General features: G+C 48.9%; 1 protein-coding gene and 1 long non-coding RNA gene across 12 annotated transcripts; both read right to left on the minus strand.

Moving 5' to 3' along the window:
• Nucleotides 1-347: 347 nt before the first annotated feature.
• LOC101793373 (FYVE, RhoGEF and PH domain-containing protein 2) lies at nt 348-12,499 on the minus strand. 11 transcript variants are annotated; one of them, XM_038165051.2, is made up of 17 exons: nt 12,204-12,499; nt 8,989-9,208; nt 8,272-8,352; nt 6,210-6,358; nt 5,673-5,829; nt 5,412-5,550; nt 4,846-4,904; nt 4,573-4,634; nt 4,304-4,484; nt 3,828-3,920; nt 3,412-3,491; nt 3,240-3,333; nt 3,075-3,167; nt 2,708-2,833; nt 2,368-2,514; nt 2,032-2,175; nt 348-1,946 (listed from the first exon to the last, which is right to left on the minus strand). In XM_038165051.2, exons 2-17 carry the CDS (start codon nt 9,184-9,186, stop codon nt 1,716-1,718), a joined length of 2,034 nt encoding a protein of 677 aa, XP_038020979.1. In that variant the 5' UTR covers nt 9,187-9,208; nt 12,204-12,499; the 3' UTR covers nt 348-1,715. The 11 variants fall into 11 exon arrangements, with proteins under 11 accessions (XP_038020979.1, XP_038020978.1, XP_038020977.1 ...); XM_038165050.2 differs by having other exon boundaries at nt 8,989-9,212; XM_038165049.2 differs by having other exon boundaries at nt 8,989-9,304.
• Nucleotides 12,500-15,028: 2,529 nt separating this feature from the next.
• LOC113841571 (uncharacterized) lies at nt 15,029-22,254 on the minus strand. The gene is made up of 2 exons (XR_005259975.2): nt 20,982-22,254; nt 15,029-17,801 (listed from the first exon to the last, which is right to left on the minus strand). It is a non-coding gene; the product is annotated as an uncharacterized lncRNA (long non-coding RNA).
• Between the last annotated feature and the right edge of the window lie 18 nt (nt 22,255-22,272).

Genomic DNA, 22,272 nt, shown 5'->3' on the forward strand with positions numbered 1-22,272 from the left:
ACCGTATTACCGAGGGGTCCACACTCGCTTCGTCCTGCTGGACATCTCACAACTATACGCTCCGGGATGCCAACCCCAACCGAATGGCACACCAGCCTATACTTACTCATCCCATGAGTCTTCGTTCATTCTTCGCGCACAAAGATTACTTGGGATTGCCGGCTTTATTTGCTTGTTGCTGAATTTAGGGTTCGTCAGTGAAGGATTTGAATTAAAGTAGTCCTAGCGAAGGCTGCTGAAATCAGCAGGGCGCCCCCTCCGAAGGTCTTTCAATCAAATTGCCTTCATCCGAGTCATGGCACCAAATTTGTTATAAGTTGCCCCCTTAATTAATTTTTCAGAGAGCATTGTATTAACCATAGAAAGGAATTTATTGAGTAAGCCAACAGCAAGCAAAACAGCACTGGGCGGCCGGGGAGTCTCGGCTCCGCCAACGGTGCGCACCTCACTCCCGCCAGGGTCCCTTTTTATATCTTGGTAATTCCGGGATTACGCAGCACATCCTGGTATATTCTGCGACTGCGCGCACTGTTGCTAGGGGGTCGTCTCTGTCCCTCTGGTGGCCGTGAAGATGAAGGCCATAGTCTTCCTTGGTGTTGTGGTTCAACTTCTATTTTTATTTGGTCATGTTGGCCCAGTGTGAGACGGGAAGGCAGGATGTTGATACACTAGTTTAGCAATTTATCAGGAGGTGGTTATATGAGCTTTGCAGCAGTGTCCTTGAACAAAAGAGGCAACTGAGATGCAGAAGGAGAGAAGGGGAGGGGGTTCTCTTTTTTGTTACATTAAGCAAAAGAATTTTCATAGTGTCTAGCCAAGTATTATACAGCTCCTTTCTTCAGCAGGGAGCTTTCGCAACTTTCGCTCCTCAAACAGAACTCCTTGTTTTTTATAATACAAAAGACAATGAACAAACATTTATGGTGTATTACAAAAAGCATTTGTGAGCAGACTGAGGTCCTGGGAAAGTCTGGGATGGGCAGAGTACAGGCCACCACAGGGACACAGATGGGGGTGTCCATTTTTACAGGGTACCCACACACCATGGGACTGCAGCACTGTGAGGCCAGGAGTGCTGACAGGCTGGGAAAGCAGCATCCTAAATCCTGGACTAAGGTCCCCGAGCTGGGTGAGGGCAAGCCACCAGCTTGGTCTCAGCAGGGTGCAAGACTGGGCCTGGTTATGGGTAAGATTATGCCAGGGAACAGTCTCTGTTGACAATCCTGCAGGACACTCCAGAAAATACAACCTCCATAAAGGCTCCTTAGACTGCACTGGGGTAAGAAGAAGGATTTATGGCAGCAGGCTATGTCTGCCATATGGCATCTACCACCAGGCTTGGAGGAAAGCTGAGGCGTGAAAGCTGTGCTGCCCTCAGGCGGCAGCACAGCGCAGCAGACCAATGCCAGGCAGGCTGTGGGTTCTCCCGAATGCCATGGCTTTCCCCCCACCTCACATCCTAGGTACCTCCATCTTCAGGTAAGGGAGGGGAGGGGAGGGGAGGGGAGGGGAGGGGAGGGGAGGGGAGGGGAGGGGAGGGGAGGGGAGGGGGAGTTGGCTTGTCCATATGGTGACAAACATACCCCCACCTTGCCCTTTTTGCAGTGAAAAATTAAAGTACAGAGAGGTGGGGGATCTGCCTAAGTCTGGCTATGAACAGGAGGTGTTGGTGGGTAGGTGTGACCCACCAGGCAGCCCAGGAGTTGGGCCTGGCTTCACTCTGCCTCACTGCATGAGTCCACATCTTCACCCTCCTCTGGGTGTATGATCCCTGCAGCACAGCGTGCCATGATCCTCATCCAGCGCTGTTTCAGCTCCTCTGTGTCGGCCAGGAAGGTATAGACCTGCTCGGACTGTGCCAGCTGGAAGAGGTGTTGGGCCTTGCCCTGTGGCAGGTCCCTTACCTGGTAGCCCAGCAGTGGAATGGAGGTGTGGGCTCGGACATCCTGCCAAGAGAGAACACAGCAATGAAAGGCAAGCAATCTAAGCACTGGGCTGCCCCCTTGCAGATGGAGCTGAGCCCAGCCTTACCTGGGGGGCTGCATAAATGTACAGCACAAGGGGATCATCCCATGGGATAACAAACCAGCCCCTCATGCCTCCCTTGCCGTTCTTGTCCAGCAGCTGCAGGGAACTGCACAGAAGACTCCTGCCTGATATCTCTGCAGCTCCCTTCTGCCAAAAAATAAATAAATAAATAAATAAATAAAAATAAAATAAAATAAAATAAAATAAAAACAGCCAACAAATCTCTAAACACCCAGTGTTAGTGGAGGCAGAAAGGGCACTGATCAAAGGGCTGGGAATGGCAGCAGAGGTTGGAGGAGCAGGGCACAGGGAGGATGGGCAGAGAGGGGTACAACTGACCTCCAGGATGCCTTTGTGCTTCCACTCCTGGTCCTCCAGCACTACATGGCCCATCAGGAAGACATAGCATTCCTGACATACACGGTTTAGGCGGTTCCCATCATACTGCAGTTTCACCTTGTGTTCTGAGCAGCGAGCACACACCACCTACAACAATCAGGCATGGACACTGATGGGGCTAGGGTAAAACTGGGGCATCCCTATAACTCCATGAGGAGCTGAGGGACAGGAAACAGCCCTGAACCCAGGTAAAGGGGTGCAGAGTGTACAAAGGCTGCATTCCTGGCCCAACTGCTCAGGCCAGAAGGGAAGGGAAGAGTTGGGGAAGAGGGTAACTCACGTATCCACAAGCTCTACAGTGGTGTCTCCGGCGCATGATGGCATTGAAGGGCTCCTTGCAGCGCATGCACATGGTCACCAAGTTGTCCCGCACCCACTGTGGGGCTCGGCAGCCCAGCTCTTCTGTCTGAGGGTGGGAAATGGCATTGCTGGGGCTGGCTAGCTATGGTCAGGGTGGTCCTGCTCACACTTCTCTCAGCCTCCTCAGGCCCTCTGCACTTACTCGTCCCTTCCCAGTCTGCCCCCACTAGTTCTGTAGGGTTTAGCTTAGGAAATTGAGGCACAGCAAAGTGCTCAAAGTGCTCCCTGAGCTTCAGCGTATGGGGGTGCTGGAGACAGACAGGACATGGGAAGGACAGAAGGGTTACCTTGAGTGTGGGGTTTCCTGTCTCCAGCCCACGCACAACCATCTTAAAGCTCTCACTCCTCTTCTCCTTCCTGTCAATGGCATCCTGGAAAGCCTAGAAGGGAAGGCAGGGCTGGAAGGACAGATAGGGGGGATACCCAAACACTGACAGGTAGGGGATAAGCACCCCTGGGGACCCAGGCATCCAGCTGGTGTGGGATGTGCCACTTCTCACAGCATTCAGCTGTACCTTGATCCAGGCATTCATTTCCTCCCCAGACCTAAGTGCAAAAAGCGAGATGGATAAGCTGGCATCCCTCCTCCCTGAGGAGAAATGGGGCCATCACTCTTTCCCTTACCTGGCCTGCAGCTCCAGTGTCCGCTGCTTTCCCGAGACTAGGAAGGTGTGAGGGAATTGCATATCATTCAGCTCCTGCACCTGAGAGACACCGAAGAGAACATGGGAAACAGCTGAACAAACATCCAGCTCAAAGGGACCTCCATCTGTGAAGTGAGTAACAGGGAGTTCCCTCAGGCAGAAGCCCTTCAGCCCCTCAAATCCGTGCATGATATTTCAGTGCAATCTCACAGGATCAGGCTGCAACCAGTCCCCCTCACCCACAACATCAACTCTGGCTCCAAATTCTTCCTCCCTTCCCAGGAAGTACAAGGTAGCAGCCACACTACACCACAGAGAGGGCTGCATTTGGAGGAAGCCTCTGAAACTGCTCCCCAGGGCCTTGGGGAAAGCAAAAAGACAAAGGGCTTGTCTGACCTTCATGCCATCCATGTCAATGCGGAGGCGGACCTGGAACTCAGCGCCCACCTGAATGACCTTAGGCACGCAGTACAGCAGCATGTTGTTGAACTGTGCAGGAGAAGAAGAGTGTGGGTCTGTGCCCAGCAACCTATCTGCTCAGGGCTGAGGGGTTCACTAGGATCAAGGGCCCCTCAGACCCTAGGAGCTGAGCCGATCCCTGGGAAAGATTTGGACTAAAAGGTGCCTACTTCTGCCCCAGCCCTCTCCCACCCTACAAAGGGAAACCACTACAGGATTCTGGCCTCCCCCAGGGAATCAGAGGTTCCCAAACACATGGAGCCCTGAACCAGGGTGTTCAAACCCCGCAGATCTGAAATAATCCTTTCTATACAGAGATGAGCCACCACCACCCCTGTCCAAGCTGTCTGCCCCTCTTGCCATCCCTATCCCACCTGCTCCCTGCCCCTTCCCCCTGGCATCTTGGCTCCCACCAGAAACAGGTACTTCTCCGATGTGCTGTTGTTGCGGGTTGAGATTTTTTGGACTGGCCCCTCCTTGATCAGCTCATTGGAGGGATCCACAATGTCATCCTCAAGGCCCAGTCTCTGGTAGACCTCCCAGAGGTTCTGCAGCCGCTCCTGGGGGAGGCAGGGGAACCTGTCTGGGAGGGAGCTGAACAGCCAACACCTTGTCATACCTGGATCCCCTCCAGCCCCAGCCCAGCTACTGAGTACCGGGGGAGATGGCACATGTCACTCACCCCAGACTGACCTTCACGAGCAGCTTCCAGCCTGGAAACAGCCAGTCACAACACGGCTGATGCTACAGACATTATTTCCCCAGGTTCGGGGAGATGGGGGTCAGACATCAAAAGCAAAGTCTAACCTCCCCGGCTGAACCCTGCCCCATTCTGGGCAGGGTTTTGCTCTATTCTGAGTTGCACAGCAAAGAGGCCATGAGAAAATCTGGCAGAGTGCCAGCAAATCACCATGCCATGATTTGCAAAGCATTGCCAGCTGTGACAGGCACTCACCATCTCAGCAATAGCTGTATTTGAATGCTTGGCCACCATGAAAATCAACTCCAGAGCCTCTGCAAGGAAAAGAGAAAAGTTAAGCTCCTGCTGTGGAGAGGTAGGAGAAAACTCCTGCATCTGTCCTCACCAGCAACTGCACGTGCAGTGGCTGCTGTCCTACCCTGGATACCATCTGAATGGCCCTGAGCACCACACAGGTGCCTGGGTCCTGCTAGGCTGTGCAGCACAGGTAGTCGTGGGGAAACACAGGGTGCTAATTTATCCTTCATCCCAGCTGGACTGGGAACTGCTGTTATCCACATGGTTGTGATACCTCCCCTGGTCGTGGCAGATCTCCCTGCAGGGAAATGCTCTGCAGCAGCGCACCTTATCCTGAACCATCACCCACCTTTCCCAACAACTTTCACAAACCCTAAAGGGGTCAGAAAAGTGTCATACTCAGAGGTTTATCCAAGAGCAGCTGTTGAGAGGACCCAGGTAGCCTGATGCCCATGTACAATGTCAGGAGCTGTCAATTCCCCCACCAACCCACCCCACTGCTGGCTACAGCAAGGAGCTCTTACTCTCTGCATCATTCCGATCTGGGGACTCAGGCGGCAGTTTTTGGATATAGTCTTTTAAGAGGAGTTCATAGCGTGGGATCCTCTGCACTGGTTCCAGCATATGGTGCTGCAGTGTTAGGTTAGCACAGACCTTCCTCTTCTGACCCATGCACAGAGAAAGAAACAGTAAACACAGTAGTTCCTACTCTCCTCTGCTTCCTCCCTAGAGGGAGATTTTGGGAAGCATTCCTGTGGTCCCCCCACACTGCCATGGCCTATCACCTGGATGTCAGCAATGAGCTCCTGGAAGGGCAGTGATTTCTCTGTCCAAACGGTGATGAGCTCCACAGCCTTGTTGAAGTTCTTCACATATTCACCGTACATTTTCAGGAATGGTGCAAGCTTCTGGATCATGTCCCCGATCCTTGGGTGGGAGCTCCTGCAGCAGGGAACCACAGCTTCCTCAGACCGTAGGGAAGATGGACAGCAAGAGATAAAAAAAGGGGGGCAGTTTATGCATGACAGAGGTTTATGGCTACATCCTCATACAACTCCCCACTCTCTAGAACAGGTACATGGCCAGCCAGCCTTGGCATTCATTCCTGGGAACACCCCTAAGCCACATGAGATGTCACTCCGCTTTTCAGAAATAGCTTAATCTGGGCTGGACTGTTTTAAGGAAGTGCTGTCCAGCACAAAGATGTCTGGAGCAAAACAGGCTTGAACTCTCTAGTCCTATTGGGAGGCCAAATTCGCCACTGCTCCTTTATTCTGGGAAATTAACCCAAGCATCCTGGACCCTCCCCTCCCACAGCTCACCAATTCTCCATGCGCTTCTGCAGCTCTGGCAGGAAGAACTTGGCATGGAACTGGTAGATGGAAGAAATGTTGGAGAAGATCATTTTTACCACCTCCTCTGGGACTGTTTTCCCATTTTTGGCTTCTTTCATCAGCTCTGTATAGAACACCTGAAAGAAAGGTAGGAGAAGATCACATTTGAGATCATCCAAGGAACCTGAATGTGCACAAGCCCAAGGGACCTGACAAAATGCATCCACAGGGCCTGATGGGATTGGTGGATGAAGTTTCTAAGCCACTACCCCTCGTATTTGAGAAGCTGTGGCAGTCTGGTGAAGCTGTGGCATTCTGGTGAAGTTCTCAGTGAATGGAAAAGGACAAACTTAAACCCCATCTTTAAAAAGGGAAAAAATGAAGACCCAGGGAACAGACCTGGCAGACCAGTCAGTCTCACCTCTGTGCTTGGCAAGACCATGGAGCAGACCCTCCTGGAAGCTATGCTAAGGCACACAGAGATCAGAGAGGCGATTTGTCACAGCCAACATGGCTTCACTAAAGGCAGATAGTGCCAGACAAATTTAGTGGCTTTCTACAACAGAGTTAAAGCATTGGTGGATAAGGGAAGAGCAACTGATATCATCTACCTGGACACATGCAAAGCACTTGACATGGCACTGCACAACATTCTTTTCTCTAAATTGGAGAGACATGGATTTGATGGATGGACCACTCGGTGGGTAAGGAATTGATTGGATGGTTGCACTTAGAGTTGCAGACAACAGCTCAATGTCCAGGTGGAGACCAGTGAGGAGCAGAGTCCCACAGGGGGGTCGGTATTGAGACCAGCACTGTTTAACATCTTTGTCAGTGACATGGACAATGGGATTGAGTGCACCCTCAGCAAGTTTGCTGAGGAGACTAAGCTGCATGGTGTGGTCAACACACTGGAGGGAAGGGATGCCATCCAGAGAGACCTGGACAAGACTGAGAGGTGGGCCTGGGAAAACCTCAAGAGGTTCAACAAGGCCAAGTGCAAGGGCCTGCACCTGGGTCAGGGCAATCACAAACATAAATACAGGATGGGTGATGAAGTGAAAAGACAGCAGCCCTGTGGAAAAGGCCTTGAGGGTACTGGTGGATGAAAAACTGAACATGAGCCAGAAATGTGCGCTTGCAGCCCAAAAAGCCAATCGTATCTTGAGCTGCATGACAAGTATGGCCAGCAGGTCAAGGGAGGTGTTTCTCCCACCCTGCTCTGCTCTCCATGAGACCCTATCATCTGCAGTGGTGCATTCAGCTCTAGAGCCCCTAGCAGAAGAAAGACATGGACCTGTTAGAGTTGGACCTGTCCGGAGGAGTCTTGTAACGATGATCAGAAGCTGGAGCACTTCTGCTATGAGGATAGACTGAGAGAGTTGGCATTGAGTTCAGCCTAGAGAAGAAAAGGATCCAGGGAGGCCTTATAGTACTTAAAGAGGACCTACAAGAAAGCTGGAGAGAGACTCTATCAGGGAGCACAGGAATAGGACAAGCAGTAATGGATTTAAGGTAAAAGAGGGTAGATTTAGATTAGACATTAGGAAGAAATTCTTTACTATGAGGGTGGTGAGGCACTGGCACAGGCTACCCAGAGAAACTGTGTATGCCCCATCCCTGGTAGTGTTCAAGGCCAGGTTGGATGAGGCTTTGAGCAACCTGGTCTAATGGAAGGTGTTCATGCCCGCAGCAGGTGAGTTGGAATTTAGTGGTCTTTGAAGTCCCTTCTAACTCAAACAATTCTGTGATTCTATGACTCTATGATTTTGTGATTCTCTGGCTGTGATGACCAGCAACCCAGCAAGGCTCACATCTGCACAGATTCATTCTCTCCATAACCTCCAGGAAACAGTTCCTGGCCTGTGCGCACACTGAACTGAGCCCAGGCACTGCCACAGTATCCCAGCCCTGTCAAGGAGAACAAGACAACTGCTAAGTGTGTGCCTGGTTTGTCAGCGTGGGCTGCCCAGGCTGTGCTAGTCGGGGCTGGTTGCAGCAGGGCTATCACTTCCCAGGCTTTCATGCACTTTTCTGCTCCCCAGCTCACCTGGTCAAGAAGGTGGAGGCGGTTGACGTAAGCCTGCTCTGTCTCCAGCAGCTCCAGAGCGATTTTCTTTTCCTCTGGCTCCTGCATGAGGAGAAGGGCTCAGTCTCATGGGCAGTGATGTGAGCTGTCCCTAACAGCCTGAGGGGATCCAGCTCTGTTCCGCAGGGTTCAAAGCCCACAGTGCAGCTGGAAGTGGACCTTACTCTGGGTCAGGGCAAAGGAAGGGCTTCAACAAAGCATCCAGCAAAACTGAGTGTGAAAACAAAACTGTGTGAAAACAAAGCAGGCTGTGGGGAAGCTTGGCTCACATTCTTATAGGTCACTCCTTTCTCCATGTCCGTTTCTCCTAGGGCAATACAGGCCTAGTGATCTCATACAGTAGGGCAGCATGGGGTAGGTTAACCCCATGGTCTGCAGTTCCACCAAGGCTTCTGAATGAGACCTGCAGAAATGCATCTGCAATTGGCATGGGTGACGCTGTGGGACCAACCATGCTATAGTTATATCAGAGCTAGAAGACACAAGCTTTACCTGGATCTATCTGACTACAGGGAATTTGTGCCCAAAGCACCAGGAATAGGGCCACTTCTCTGTCACCCCCTGCACCAGACCTTGAACAGGCAGTGACTTGCTCAGCAGAGACCTCAGCTCTGATCCAGCACACACAACTGGGTGTGAGCACCCATCAGCCTACCAGGAACCACCTCCAGAGCTCACCTTGCTGCCAGCTTCGAGGCCTGGATCCTGTTGCCTCCTCCAGTTGTCCCCGCTGATCTTGTGTCGGAAAGAACGAAGGCATTTGAAGCTAAGCCCCTTCTGACCTTGCTGCTCTTTCTGCCCTGCTGCTGAGGCCTTCCTCTTCTGCCGTTCCTCCTCCTCCTCACTCTCTTGCTCTGCTTGGTGCCTGGCAGCCATCTGGGAGAAGTTCTGGCCCTGGCTGGCTGAGAATGTTGGAAGCTGTTGGGGCTGGCTTGTCACAGGATAAGCCTGGCCATGCAGAGAGTGTTAGTCCTTCCAGGGGAATTTGCCAACCCTGCAAGGGGGGGGAACCAGCACGATCAGATGCCCCAGCACAGTGCAGGCCTCCCGGCTGCCAGCCCATAGGCTGGCTTTCCCACAGCGCTGTCCTGAGCTGGCCTAGGCTACCATCCTCAAGCAAGATGGTAGGAAATGGCAGCACTTCAGTGCTGATGCTACCCTGCTCTGCCACAACCCTGCTGATACAAACCAGTGTCTGAAAGCCTATACATAGTCTGAGGGTGACATGATCCAGTCTCTCCTCTCCTGGTTCCTCCTGCTGGTGTGGTTAATCCCCATCCTGCTCTACAAGAGCACAGCTCAGCCATTTATCCTATTCACAGGCAGCCTGAGCCATCTTAGCCTTCCAGACTTGTACAAGCCACATATCTCCTTGGCACAGCCCATCACTTCCTCTCAGGCATCACTAGGTGGGAGCAATCTGAAATCTGAAGCTTTGCTGGGTTTTCTGCCCTGTCCCAGGCTCTTCTCCTCGCCACTCCTGATGTCTCCATGCAATAACACACAAACATGCCACCACATTTTGCTGAATGCAGCCAAAATTCTGGGCTGCAACAGATCACCTGGAGGTTTTCCCCTCCCACTTCAGTGTTTCTTCCCAGATATATGTCTCTGCCAACTTGTTCCCCATGCCTCCATAGGCTTGACTTGGCATAGTGCTCTTCAAGCCACTTCCAGTCTGGATCTCTAGTTTAAAACTAATTTTACTAATTGTGCTAGGGCCTGACTTGGGAAACCTGACAGCCTCTGAATACCTCTCACCAACTCAACAACTTTCAAGGCAATGCCAGTCCTTGATCATCCCAGACCTTATCCTTTCAACCTTCCTCCCCAGGGTCAGGACAAATCCCACATGAATACCACTTCCATCTCTGGGCTCACACCATCACTTAGGATACATGTCAGACAAAGCTTGTCTGTACTGTTTATCCATGGAGGGGCATCATCCCTGTTCCCAGCAGGATCCTCTTCCACTTCAAGTCCACACCATTTAGCTTTGGTGTCAGCAAATGGTGCATCTGGATCTTTGCTTGCTCCCAGCTGTTAAATGCCCAAAGTGCAGACCTGTCCTTTGCAGCACTGGAACAGCTCTGGCTTTCTGTCTACTGCTGCTGTAGAGCCAAAGCAGAGAACCAACTGTCCTGGGCACAAGACTTTAAAAGCCAAATAGCCAAGAGGTCTCAGCCCTGAGGAAGGTCTGTGTTTTTGCAGAAGGGTGATCTTTTAGTGGCTTTCTCTCTTCTCTTTTCTGGCAAAGACAAATACAGAGCAGCACCTTGAAGGTGACGGCAGTGAGCTGTCTGTCACCAAAGAGCTGGTTGTTTAGTAAATTCCTCCAGGCAGAAACTAGTAAGACATCCAGTGGTGGCCTGCAGACAGGAATGGAGTGAGGAGGAGGAGGAGAAAAGCAGGATGAAACTGGACATAAAATCATGAAGCTGCAGACAGGAAGTGACTCAATAGCAGACACTCATCTGAAGAGGAGGACAGATCTATCCCCACATGGACCAGCATGTGTCTGTGAGCTCGTGAGTGCATCCACAGACACACACACCTGTCCTTGGAGGCAGTCATAGCCCTTTATGTGATAGAGATGATTTATCCATCTCTCCCAGTGCCTTCCAGACCTGTGTAAGCCTAAATCCACTGCTGAGATCCAACAGGGAACTTCTCTGTTTCTATTTGCAGTATGACTTGTGCTGACTTAGGCTACGCTGTTTTCTGTTCCAGAAAACTTGTTTCCAGGTTCTACAGCTTCCTCTAAAAGCGATAAAAGTTACTTTTATTTCCCCTAACTCAAACATATGCAAACAACAAACACACTGCAGCAGCAAAATGGGGATAGATCAAAGACCACAAATGGTTCCAACACAATATCACAAGACAAATTGTGACTGTAGGACCATGGGAACAACCATACTACTCAGAAGCCCTCCAGAGCACAAAGGTCAAGCAGAGCACACAATGTAGGCAAAGCACCTGGAGCAGAAGGAAATCTTATGTCTCACCATTTTTAGGAAGGGCTGCAAAACCAAGGCTCACTGAGAGCACCTCACAGATACAAGAAAAGGCAAGATTCGGTATCCCTATTTAGCAGATAGGAAAACCTAGGCATTGACCACAAACACAACCTACCCCAAGCCTCAGAACCACCTCACTGGAGCAAGGCATATCACCAGCCCTGATTCTGGCCTATGCTGTTTGTCATCCCATGCGATCTGCAGGTCCCAGCTCATGCTTCAAATGAAGATGCTGTTTTATGGAGCAGCCACACAGCCTGAAAGGCATTGACTCCCCTCCACACACACACTCCCTTGCAAGATGCTTTCTGTTCCCCTTCCTAGGGGTCATACTGCTGCAAACAACTGGATGTCTGAAGCTGGTGTCTGAGGCTCAGGCCCTCCAAGACACTCAAGTAGCGGATTTCCAAGGACTGTGAAGCGCCCAGCAGTCTACCTGCTGGCCCAGAGCTCGTGGGGCTGCTCTGAAGAGTTGCAGAGGAAGCTGGAGGTGTACTGGTGGAGCTATGGCAGGAAGCGTGCACACCTACCGCCCCAGGCTGTGCTTGCCTTTGGGTGAGAACTGTCTGCATGTTTGCAAACCAAAATCTTCTTCTCCAGAGGCAGCAGAAAAACAACATTCAGCAGGCAGGCTAACTGCAAAGGTACTGAGCCTAAACCTGATTCTGGCACAGAAACCTCCAGCAAAGTCAGTCACCTCCTAGCTAAGGTTTTCAGACTTTGCTCCATGACCTGCAGCATGAGGAAGGCTACAGGGCAAATCTGAGTGCTAAAGAAAAACAAATTCCCCAATTGCCTTTCCCCACAGCCTCCAAACAACCTCCACCACGGGTCTTCTTTCCAAAACCCACACCACGTGGAGCCCTAACGTACCTGTAGTGCCCCTGACGTTTCCTTCTTACACACAGTCTTCAAACAGCCACAAGGTTCAGCATGTTCCACTGCCTGCCTCCCTTTCCATGGCACAGGCTGCGTCAGCTGGGAGCAGATCCCAGTTGTAAGGATGGAGCTGCAGGGGCAGGTGACTGTGTCTCCTGGCCACGGCCCTGAGCCTTTCCCTCCCTTACTCCACTTTGAGGTGTCCCTGGGACCCACAGCACAGACCAGCTGCTGTCCCTTCTGCAGCAGATGAGCTTTTATCTGGCACGGCCTCAAAAAGGAAAGAGGAAGCGCACCAGGCTGCAAGGAGAAGCTCTCAAAAACACTGGGAATTTGTTCAGCCTGTCCCCAACCCGGCTGCGGCAGCAAAGGCAGGGCAGCAGCAGAGTGGCTGTGTTATAAATGAAGTCTCAACTCAATCTGAATTTAGTAATATTTATAAAAGGTATAAAAGGCAAGTAAACGGCACTGGGTGTGCGGGGAGTCTACGCTCCACCAACATGCACACAAGAACATCAAGCATTCTAAATATACAGAACATTGCTTTTACATACTAAACCCAAGTATGCCTATACATACGTACAATCAGAAAAGGTAACAAACAATCCTTTAAGTTCCATGGCTTAACAGTCTCCATTTTCCATTCCTTTTCTTGATTACAAACAAGTCTCCATTTTCCATTCCTTTTGAACAATATGTCTTGCTTTAAGTTGTCAAGCAACTCGGTCTTCAGGCCTTCTGTATCCCGCTCTTCCGGGATCAAAGAAAAGCAGATCCATCTCCTTTTCAAGGCCAATAGGGCCTGGGTCAAAAGGCACATCCAGGTCAGCAGGGGGCATAACAGCAAAGGCCTGCGATGGCTGTAGCGGCAGAGGGGCCCATGGCGTAGCAGTCGGATCAGTAAAGGAGCCCGCAGCTCGCTCCCTGTCTGGCAAACCACACGTTTCTGACTGTGGTCCCACAGGGCTCTTTAAGGCCTCAGAGACAGCTCACCAGGTGCCGAGCAATCCCACTACAACCTTGTTGTTTTTAGTTGCAGAGTCCCACAACTTGACATCAATTTGGTCCCATATTTCAGGATCATAAACTGTCTGATTGTTAATAAGGATGTGGGAATATAAATGTTGTTTTTGCAGAGTTACATTCTTTAGAAGGAGGGAATGTGGTACTGAGATATGCTTACAGTGATAAGAAAGCAGGCAACCTTGTAAAATGCAGACAACAAGACTCCTTAGGACAATTAGGTGAAAATCACGGTGTCAAGTCAAGTCAGATAAGTGAAGAAACATTACCACTTCAAGCAGTAAAAATGTCAAAAGAAATTTAATATTTAACAGGCCGGCAACTGAAGGCCATGCATTGTTTGTGAAGCATCAGATAAGATTGTGAACCTGGATTACCCACTCAGTGGGGAAACAGGGGAGGGTCCTGCCATCAAAAGCTATCTAAACTGTGTTTTGGAACTGATTAAGGAGGTATTGGGGAGGCATTGGGGAGGCAAGGACAATCCCCAGACATGGACTGTGTATCTCGAAACAAGACACTGGAACTCATGATAAGGAAGCGGCAGACGGACAGAGAAACAAATGTAAGGACTATAAATCTCAAAATTGGACATTGGAATTCATTATAAAGATACAACAAACGGAAGAATTGGCAACAACCAGCTCTCGCAATTAAGAAACGTGCCAATTGTAATACACAATAAATGTTTGTTCATTGTCTTTTGTAAAAACAAGGAGTTCTGTTCGAGGAGCGGGAGTTGTGAAAACTCCCTGCTGAAGTAAGGAGCTGTATAATGCTTAGCTAGACACTATGAAAATTCCTTTGCTTAATGTAACAAAAAAAAAGAACCCTCTCCCCTTCTCTCCTTCTGCATCTCAGTAGCCTCTTTTGTTCAAAAAACACTGCTGCAAAGTTCATGTAACCATCTCCTGATAAGTTGTTAAACTAGTGTATCAACATCTTGCCTTCCTGTCTCACGCTGGGCCAACATGACCAAATAAAGAAAGAAGTTGAACCACAACGCCGAGGAAGACTACGGCCTTCATCTTCACGACCACCAGAGGGACAGAGACGACCCCCTAGCAACAGTGCGCGCAGTCGCAGAACATACCCGGACGTGCTGCGTAATCCTGAAATCACCAAGATATAAAAAGGGACCCTGGGGGGGGTGAGGTGCGCACCGTTGGCGGAGCCGAGACTCCCCGGCCGCCCAGCGCTGTTTTGCTTGCTGTTGCTTACTCAATAAATTCCTTTCTATTATTAATGCAATGCTCTCTGAAAATTAATTAAGGGGGCAACTTATAACACCAATTCAGCAGATTCCTGACCAAAGGTGAAAAGTACACTGTGAGGAAGACTCGGGGTCTTCCTCCCAAAGACCCCTGCCCACGTCCCAAAGACCCCTGCCCACAATTCTTGGGAGGCTCTACGCAGGCGCAAGGTGCCAAAAGGCTAATTAGCGAGGGAAGGCGGGGATAGGTAATGCATATGTATAGGCGCTTGTAGAATATTGATAGATTGATTGTATAAATTCAAGACTGCTTTCCGCTTTGGGTATGCACGATAGGTGGAGAGATCCCCCGTGCATCCAGCGCTGCAATAAAGAATATACCACTTAAAGGAATTTCGGCTTCGATCTTTGAATCAGAACTAGTAGATGTGCTCTCTCCTGCTTGTGGGGCGCCCGCCATTGCAATCGCGAATAAATTACTACTTCAGTGAGATCCTCGCCTGAGCCTAAGTTATTGGCTACGGAGTGTTTCTCACAGTGGAGAATGTTATAAGTTGCCCCCTTAATTAATTTTCAGAGAGCATTGCATTAATAATAGAAAGGAATTTATTGAGTAAGCAACAGCAAGCAAAACAGCGCTGGGCGGCCGGGGAGTCTCGGCTCCGCCAACGGCGCGCACCTCACCCCCCCCAGGGTCCCTTTTTATATCTTGGTGATTTCAGGATTACGCAGCACGTCCGGGTATGTTCTGCGACTGCGCGCACTGTTGCTAGGGGGTCGTCTCTGTCCCTCTGGTGGTCGTGAAGATGAAGGCCGTAGTCTTCCTCGGCATTGTGGTTCAACTTCTTTCTTTATTTGGTCATGTTGGCCCAGCGTGAGACAGGAAGGCAGGATGTTGATACACTAGTTTAACAACTTATCAGGAGATGGTTACATGAACTTTGCAGCAGTGTTTTTTGAACAAAAGAGGCTACTGAGATGCAGAAGGAGAGAAGGGGAGAGGGTTCTTTTTTTTTGTTACATTAAGCAAAGGAATTTTCATAGTGTCTAGCTAAGCATTATACAGCTCCTTACTTCAGCAGGGAGTTTTCACAACTCCCGCTCCTCAAACAGAACTCCTTGTTTTTACAAAAGACAATGAACAAACATTTATTGTGTATTACAATCCCTCCTTTTTCTTTTAGTTACTCATTTTGTTCATTGAATTTCGGCAATGCCTGGCTACTAAGAACTAGTGTTTCCTCCATTCCTTCATTGGTACTTATTGGCTCGTATCTGGCATGTATGAGCATTAAATGTGCCGCTTCTAAATGTCCCTTTACAATCGCAATCAATTTATTAAAAATACATGGTTCAAAAGTTAGTGCTATTATTAAGAACAACAAAGGTCCTGTTATTGTTGATAATAAAGTAGTAAGCCAAGGTGAATAATTAAACCAAGATTCGTACCAGCTCTGTCGGGCTTCATTCTCCCGTTTCCTTTTTGTTTTTTTTTTTTTTTCAACCCTTCCCTGGGTCTTGCCATTGTATCTCTTACCTCTCCAGTGTGATCAGCATACACACAGCATTCCTCTTTCGGGGCTGCACACAGCCCGTCCTGTTGTAAAAAAATACCAAATCTAATCCCCTATGATTTTGTAACACTACCTCTGAAAGCAACCTGATAGATTTTCCAGGGCCGAAATGGATTGTTCAATTTGGGTCAGGTCCTCGTCCACAGCAATGCATAAGGAAGTAAATTCTTGATTTTGTTTAACCAATGAGGCTACCCTGGTTCCCACTCCAGCTCCTCCCAGGATTATTAGGGTGGCCAAAGTTAGAGCCATGAATGGTTCCCGTCTTTCCAGATGATGACTTTCCACTGTGTCTGGGTGTACATATAATCCTCAGGGTGGTATAGAATCCTTGGTATAATTATCACCTGTATACAGAAATCACGAGACGCATTAAAGAGTTTTAGTGATAGACAAGGAGTTATGCCCACTCACAAACAAACCCACCTAGCGTTGTTGGCTGGGATTAACCACTCGGCTGATTGTTTTCCATTCTCCATGATATTACGTAGGTGACACTTCCCACTAGGAACCGTGCACACACACCTACCACCTCCAGTGACTTGCGTTAGTGTTACCCTTATGTCTTTTCCCCAGCTGCATTGTAGAGGGTTGTTCTCGTTTGTGCGGGTGGGCTCCCCAGGATTCCTGATAGCATCATAATATGAAGGCCTTATACTAAAGCATAATCAACAGTGTTTTGTTACATTTGGGTTTGTTTTGTTTAATAATTGGTAGCTGGCATTCATGACCCCCCCATATGTTATTCTCAGCTATGTTACCATTCTCGGCTTTACCTGAGCTCGTAGGGCTGCTGAGGCTTGGAAGTGTAGTATTTTCCACAGGCTGGATTCCCTGGACATTTTCTGACAATACCTCATTTGGTCCTACTGCCTGGGGCCTATCGGCATCCTCCTTTTTATTAGTATGAGTCCTCCCCTATCTGTTCTGTGTTTGTAAAATCTGACACCTCACATTTTCCCTAGTACCCAGCTAGTATCATCCAAGTTTGTTATATTTATATATAGAACCTTGCAAATTTCTTTATTTCCATGGAAGGTTCCTGTATACCCTATACCATGCCCTCACCACCTGTAACGGGGACCTGCTTGTTGGTTACAACCTTGCGGCCCATATCCCACTTGTAAGAATTTATTCCGACCAGCCCCGAGTGTCCAGTCCATAGCAATGGTTTCACACCCCCAGTATGCACAATAATACATGTTCGGGTAATTACAGTACCCCTTTCCTGGGTTAGAACTTGGGCAGAAATAAAATCCTGATCGGTTAAAGCATGGCTGCACTGACACCAGGTCACATAATGTGATGCGGAAACTGGGAGCACCCGCTGTCGTTTGCTGGATGACGAATTGATCCTTCCATCTGATCAAGCTCCATTTAAAAGGCTGATGGGGATGCGCAGACCCATAGCTGACCAAAATGATGATACTGACTCCCATGTATCGTAGGAGTGGTTGGAGCCCATCTAAATTGTCGGCCCCTCAGTCCCCCACCGTTTTCACTTCTCTGCCTCGCTTGTCAGTTCGGTTGCAGCGAACTACAAGGTATCGGTTCTTCTTGGCAGCAGCAGTGTTCTTCAGGGGAACCTACTAGGGAGCCTTTGAAACAGGGCCTCCTCCCCTTCCCACGATACACAGATAATACACAATACTTATCGAGTCCGTCTTAGTGTCAGCTTCAAGTCGTCAGGGCCTGGAGCTGCCTCCCATTTACCTTCCCGGATTGGTCCTTTCACACAGCTGGCATGCGTCCATCCTTTCTGTGCAGTTCGAACAGCAGTTTCTGTGGTAAGCAAAACAACATAGGGGCCTTCCCCATCGTGGTGTTAAAGCAGTCTCTTTCCAAGTCTTAATTAGAATTGAGGGTGATCAAGTGGCAATTCCAAGTCATAGGGTATACCATATAGCATTTCAAAAGGAGAAATTCCTACATCAGTTCTGGGCTGTGTCCATATGTTTAACAGTGCAAGGGGTAAGCATTTTACCCAAGAAGCCTTAGTTTCCAGCACAAGTTTTGTTAGTTGTTTCTTAATTTCACCATTCATTCGCTCTACCTTTCCAGAAGAGGAGGGGTGCCAGGGGCTGTGAAAATCCCACTCAATCTCTAAGGCCTGCTTTAACCCTTGCAGTAAAGCTTTACACCCATCCAGTCACATGGTCAATTACGACAAACAAGTAACTCAGTAAAGTCTACCTGTATACTTTGGAAAGGTCAAAACCCTGGCTCCCGTCCCCCTCTAGACAGGTTACAGAAGGCCTTGTTATTTACCTTTTGACATATAGTACATCCTCTGCATGTGTGCTTCTCTAAAGTATATATTCCTACATAGACATGCTTTCTTAGAACAACATCACACATTGCTTGCACCTCCCAATGACTCTTCTGATGTAAAACAGTTAATATTTGCCTCATTATCACTTTATTCAGCATTTCTCTCCCATCGGGGAGTATCAATTTTCCTTAAAATGATCCACATATTTGTAACATTAATACCTCCTTGGGAGCTTGTAATTGCTCCAAAATCTTTTTTAGAATTTACCCAAATAGATAGGTGGCCCTGTATAGCCCTGAGGTAAAATTGTCCACCTATATTGTTGCTTCCGCACCCATTTCAGGGTCTTTCCAGTCAGAGGTGAATATACATGTATGTTTGCTCTCAGGGCCAGAGAGCACTCCATTAATAACACTGTTATTCTAGTCTAACAATTTACTAGTTGAATGCCCAATTTAATCATCAAATCCCTTCCCAACAAGTTAGTCTCTGCCTTGGATACATACAATAATTGCCCAGTGATCATTTTATCCCCTAGTCTCAGCTTGGTATCCCCCAAAAGTGGCACTGTTATCCCAGTCCCTTCTACCCCTATCACATTTAGGGTTTCATTTGTTAATTTAATCCCTGATACTTTACAAGTCAGTAATGACTTAGCTGCCCCAGTGTATTGGGTTTGATGGCAAGGTTCGGGGGTGTGAGGGGTGTGGGGGTGGGAAACTGCAGTGGCAGCCCCCATGAAAAAACAAAAACAAAAACAAAAACAAAAAACAGAAACCTCCCCGTGGTAGACAAGGGACAATTTCATCTGGCCCTAAAGGGGCCCACTGCTGCCCAGAGCCAATCCAAACAAACAAACAAAGAAACAAACAAAAAGCTGCTGCTCAACAGCAGTTGGGAGAGCGAGAAACCCCCCCGCAGACACCAAAGTCAGTGCAGAAGGAGGGGGAGGAGGCGCTCCAGGCGCTGGAGCCGAAGCCCCCCTGTGGCCGCTGGAGAGGCCCCTGGTGGAGCAGGCTGTTCCCCCCTCCCCGATGCTTGGGAAACTGAACAAACACCACAGCAAATATGCAAATATACCAAAACTTCTAGACTGTTACTTAGATAATGCCTACATCACCTTTCCCTGCTCATACAACTTCGAATACCTTTAACACTTTCAACAAACCTTTTAACACTTCCTTTATCTTTCTCTAGCCTTTACTTTTCTAATGCCAACATCAAAGGCTCAGTCAGGGGCCAACTTAATTCCGTACCTTTTCCCTCCAAGATGCTGAAACAACATCAATATACAACATTTCATCCTGTTTTCCTTCTCTCCACAAAAACAACATTGACCGTAATATGGTGTTATAATTAATACTTCCATTTAGGGGCCACTCCGCTCCATCCTCTAGTTTATAAAGTGGCCACCACTGATTACAATATTTGATAAGGGTTCTTTTACTCTCTGTACCCTCTCATCCCACTATATCCCTCCAATGTGTTAGTATACATCCTAGGGGGCTTTTCCTCAGGATTTCTTTGCTTTGAACTTTTCCTATTGTAATCTACAGTGGTTAATATTCCACCGTTTTCCTAGAAGCTCTTTACTAGTCAATCCCAATCCCTCCAAAATCCACAATATATAGATACACAAGTAAAATCAGACCACTGTAAATTAATTGCCTGTAGGCAATTACACTGGGAACATTTAAACCTGATGAGCCGATAATATGCCTGGGCAAATTTTGTTCCCTTAGACATACACCTCAATGGCAGTTCTTATATTTACATATTTACATATTAACATAGGTATAAAAGAACACTTTAACAAAAATGCCCGGGCTAGTATATATACAATATACAATGTACAGTTATTATTCCAGTTAGAATTATTCCTCAGCAGCTGGAAACATTATGCCAGTTGCCATTAAAGCTCGCTTACCCTCCTCCTGTCTTTCTTAAAATCTCGGACGTCCCCGGAGTTAATGTGGACGGCCACATATTCCTAGTCACTGGTCCCTGAGCGCTAGAGTCAGAGTCGCTATCAGAGTCTCCCTGGGGTTGCGGATTAGGAAGCCCGGGAGTCAGAGGGGCTGCAGATGGCGGTGGTGAAATATAGGGAGGCAGTGGGGCTGGGATCTCTAATTTTTGGTTTTTCTTGTGCCTCTCATTCCCTCCTTTTTCTTTTAGAGGATATAAATTGGCTCGAGTTTCTGAGCTGATCCACAAATGTGCATATTCACTTTCTTCCAAACTAAAAGGTTCCTTCGAGTTTACATAAATATTTAGGGCCTGGCAAACCCAATCTTCAAAGGACCCAAATACGGGCCAGTAAAGGTGGTCTCCTCGAATCTGTTTACCACCCCAAACTTCAACACAATAATGTATCATTTTTACTTTATTGCTTCCCCGCCTAAAAGGGGAATCCTTCCAATTTTTAATCATTAATCCCGGGGTAACCTAACATCAGACGTTACCCCGCCCATGGGACCAGAAGGCTTACTCTTCTTCTGTCCCATCTTCTGGAGCGCCTTCACACACACACACACAAATCGCTTCCCCCTTTTCGTAGCCCAGTCCCTCGCGGGATGTGGGAACCGCACTACCGAGGGGTCCGCACTCGCTTCGTCCGCAATTGGACGTCTCACAACGCTACGCTCCAGGATACCCAACCCCAACCGAACGGATCACCGGCCTATACTTACTCACTCCTGAGTCTTCGTTCGGTCTTCATGCACAAAGATTACTAGGGGTTGCCGGCTTTATTTGCTTGCTGCCGAATTTAGGGTTCGTCGGTGAAGGATTTGAATGAAAGTAGTCCTAGCGAAGGCCGCTGAAATCAGCGGGGCGCCCCCTCCGAAGGTCTTTCAATCAGAATGCCTTCATCCGAGTCACGGCACCAAATTTGTTATAAGTTGCCCCCTTAATTAATTTTCAGAGAGCATTGCATTAATAATAGAAAGGAATTTATTGAGTAAGCAACAGCAAGCAAAACAGCGCTGGGCGGCCGGGGAGTCTCGGCTCCGCCAACGGCGCGCACCTCACCCCCCCCAGGGTCCCTTTTTATATCTTGGTGATTTCAGGATTACGCAGCACGTCCGGGTATGTTCTGCGACTGCGCGCACTGTTGCTAGGGGGTCGTCTCTGTCCCTCTGGTGGTCGTGAAGATGAAGGCCGTAGTCTTCCTCGGCATTGTGGTTCAACTTCTTTCTTTATTTGGTCATGTTGGCCCAGCGTGAGACAGGAAGGCAGGATGTTGATACACTAGTTTAACAACTTATCAGGAGATGGTTACATGAACTTTGCAGCAGTGTTTTTTGAACAAAAGAGGCTACTGAGATGCAGAAGGAGAGAAGGGGAGAGGGTTCTTTTTTTTTGTTACATTAAGCAAAGGAATTTTCATAGTGTCTAGCTAAGCATTATACAGCTCCTTACTTCAGCAGGGAGTTTTCACAACTCCCGCTCCTCAAACAGAACTCCTTGTTTTTACAAAAGACAATGAACAAACATTTATTGTGTATTACAGAGAACAAGCAACCTGAGACTGCATGGTGTCTCCTGAATCACCCTTCTTGGTTCCCTCTAAACTCTTTTACATTCCTGATGGCCTCATCATTAAGAGTCTGATATTATCATCAACCACAGGGGCTTTCCGACCCCCATGGCCACACTCCCAAATCTCCCCTTTCTTTATTAATGTCAACCATTTTCTCGACACGAATTACCACTCCATATATAACAGCTGCAATGCCACGAGCCCGCTACGCGTGCCGGCCCGCGGCAAGCCAGCGGCGGTGGGGCTGTGCCGGGGCAGCCCCCGCGGGGCCCGGCACTGCGAGGGGCCGCGAGCGGGCTGCGAGGGAGCGGAGCGGAGCGGAGCGGAGCGGAGGCTCCCTGGCCCTCCAGGGCTGCTCTGGTGCGAAGGGACAAGAGCCCGCGGGTGGACAGCGCGCTGGGGCCAGCCTCTTGGCGCGCCGCAGCCGCCCCTGCGCGGCC

The sequence above is a fragment of the Anas platyrhynchos genome, chromosome 18 (genome assembly GCF_047663525.1).
Source record: "Anas platyrhynchos isolate ZD024472 breed Pekin duck chromosome 18, IASCAAS_PekinDuck_T2T, whole genome shotgun sequence".
Classification (NCBI taxonomy): Eukaryota; Metazoa; Chordata; class Aves; order Anseriformes; family Anatidae; genus Anas; species Anas platyrhynchos.

Excerpts from the sequence above, each read along its gene's own strand:
- LOC101793373 (XM_038165051.2), bottom strand. The coding sequence starts at position 9,186 with ATGGCTGCCAGGCACCAAGCAGAGCAAGAGAGTGAGGAGGAGGAGGAA. Across the intron at positions 3,921-4,303 it reads CGGAGAAGTACCTGTTTCTG|TTCAACAACATGCTGCTGTA; the intron begins GTGGGAGCCAAG and ends TCTCCTGCACAG. Across the intron at positions 3,492-3,827 it reads TTGACATGGATGGCATGAAG|GTGCAGGAGCTGAATGATAT; the intron begins GTCAGACAAGCC and ends GGTGTCTCTCAG.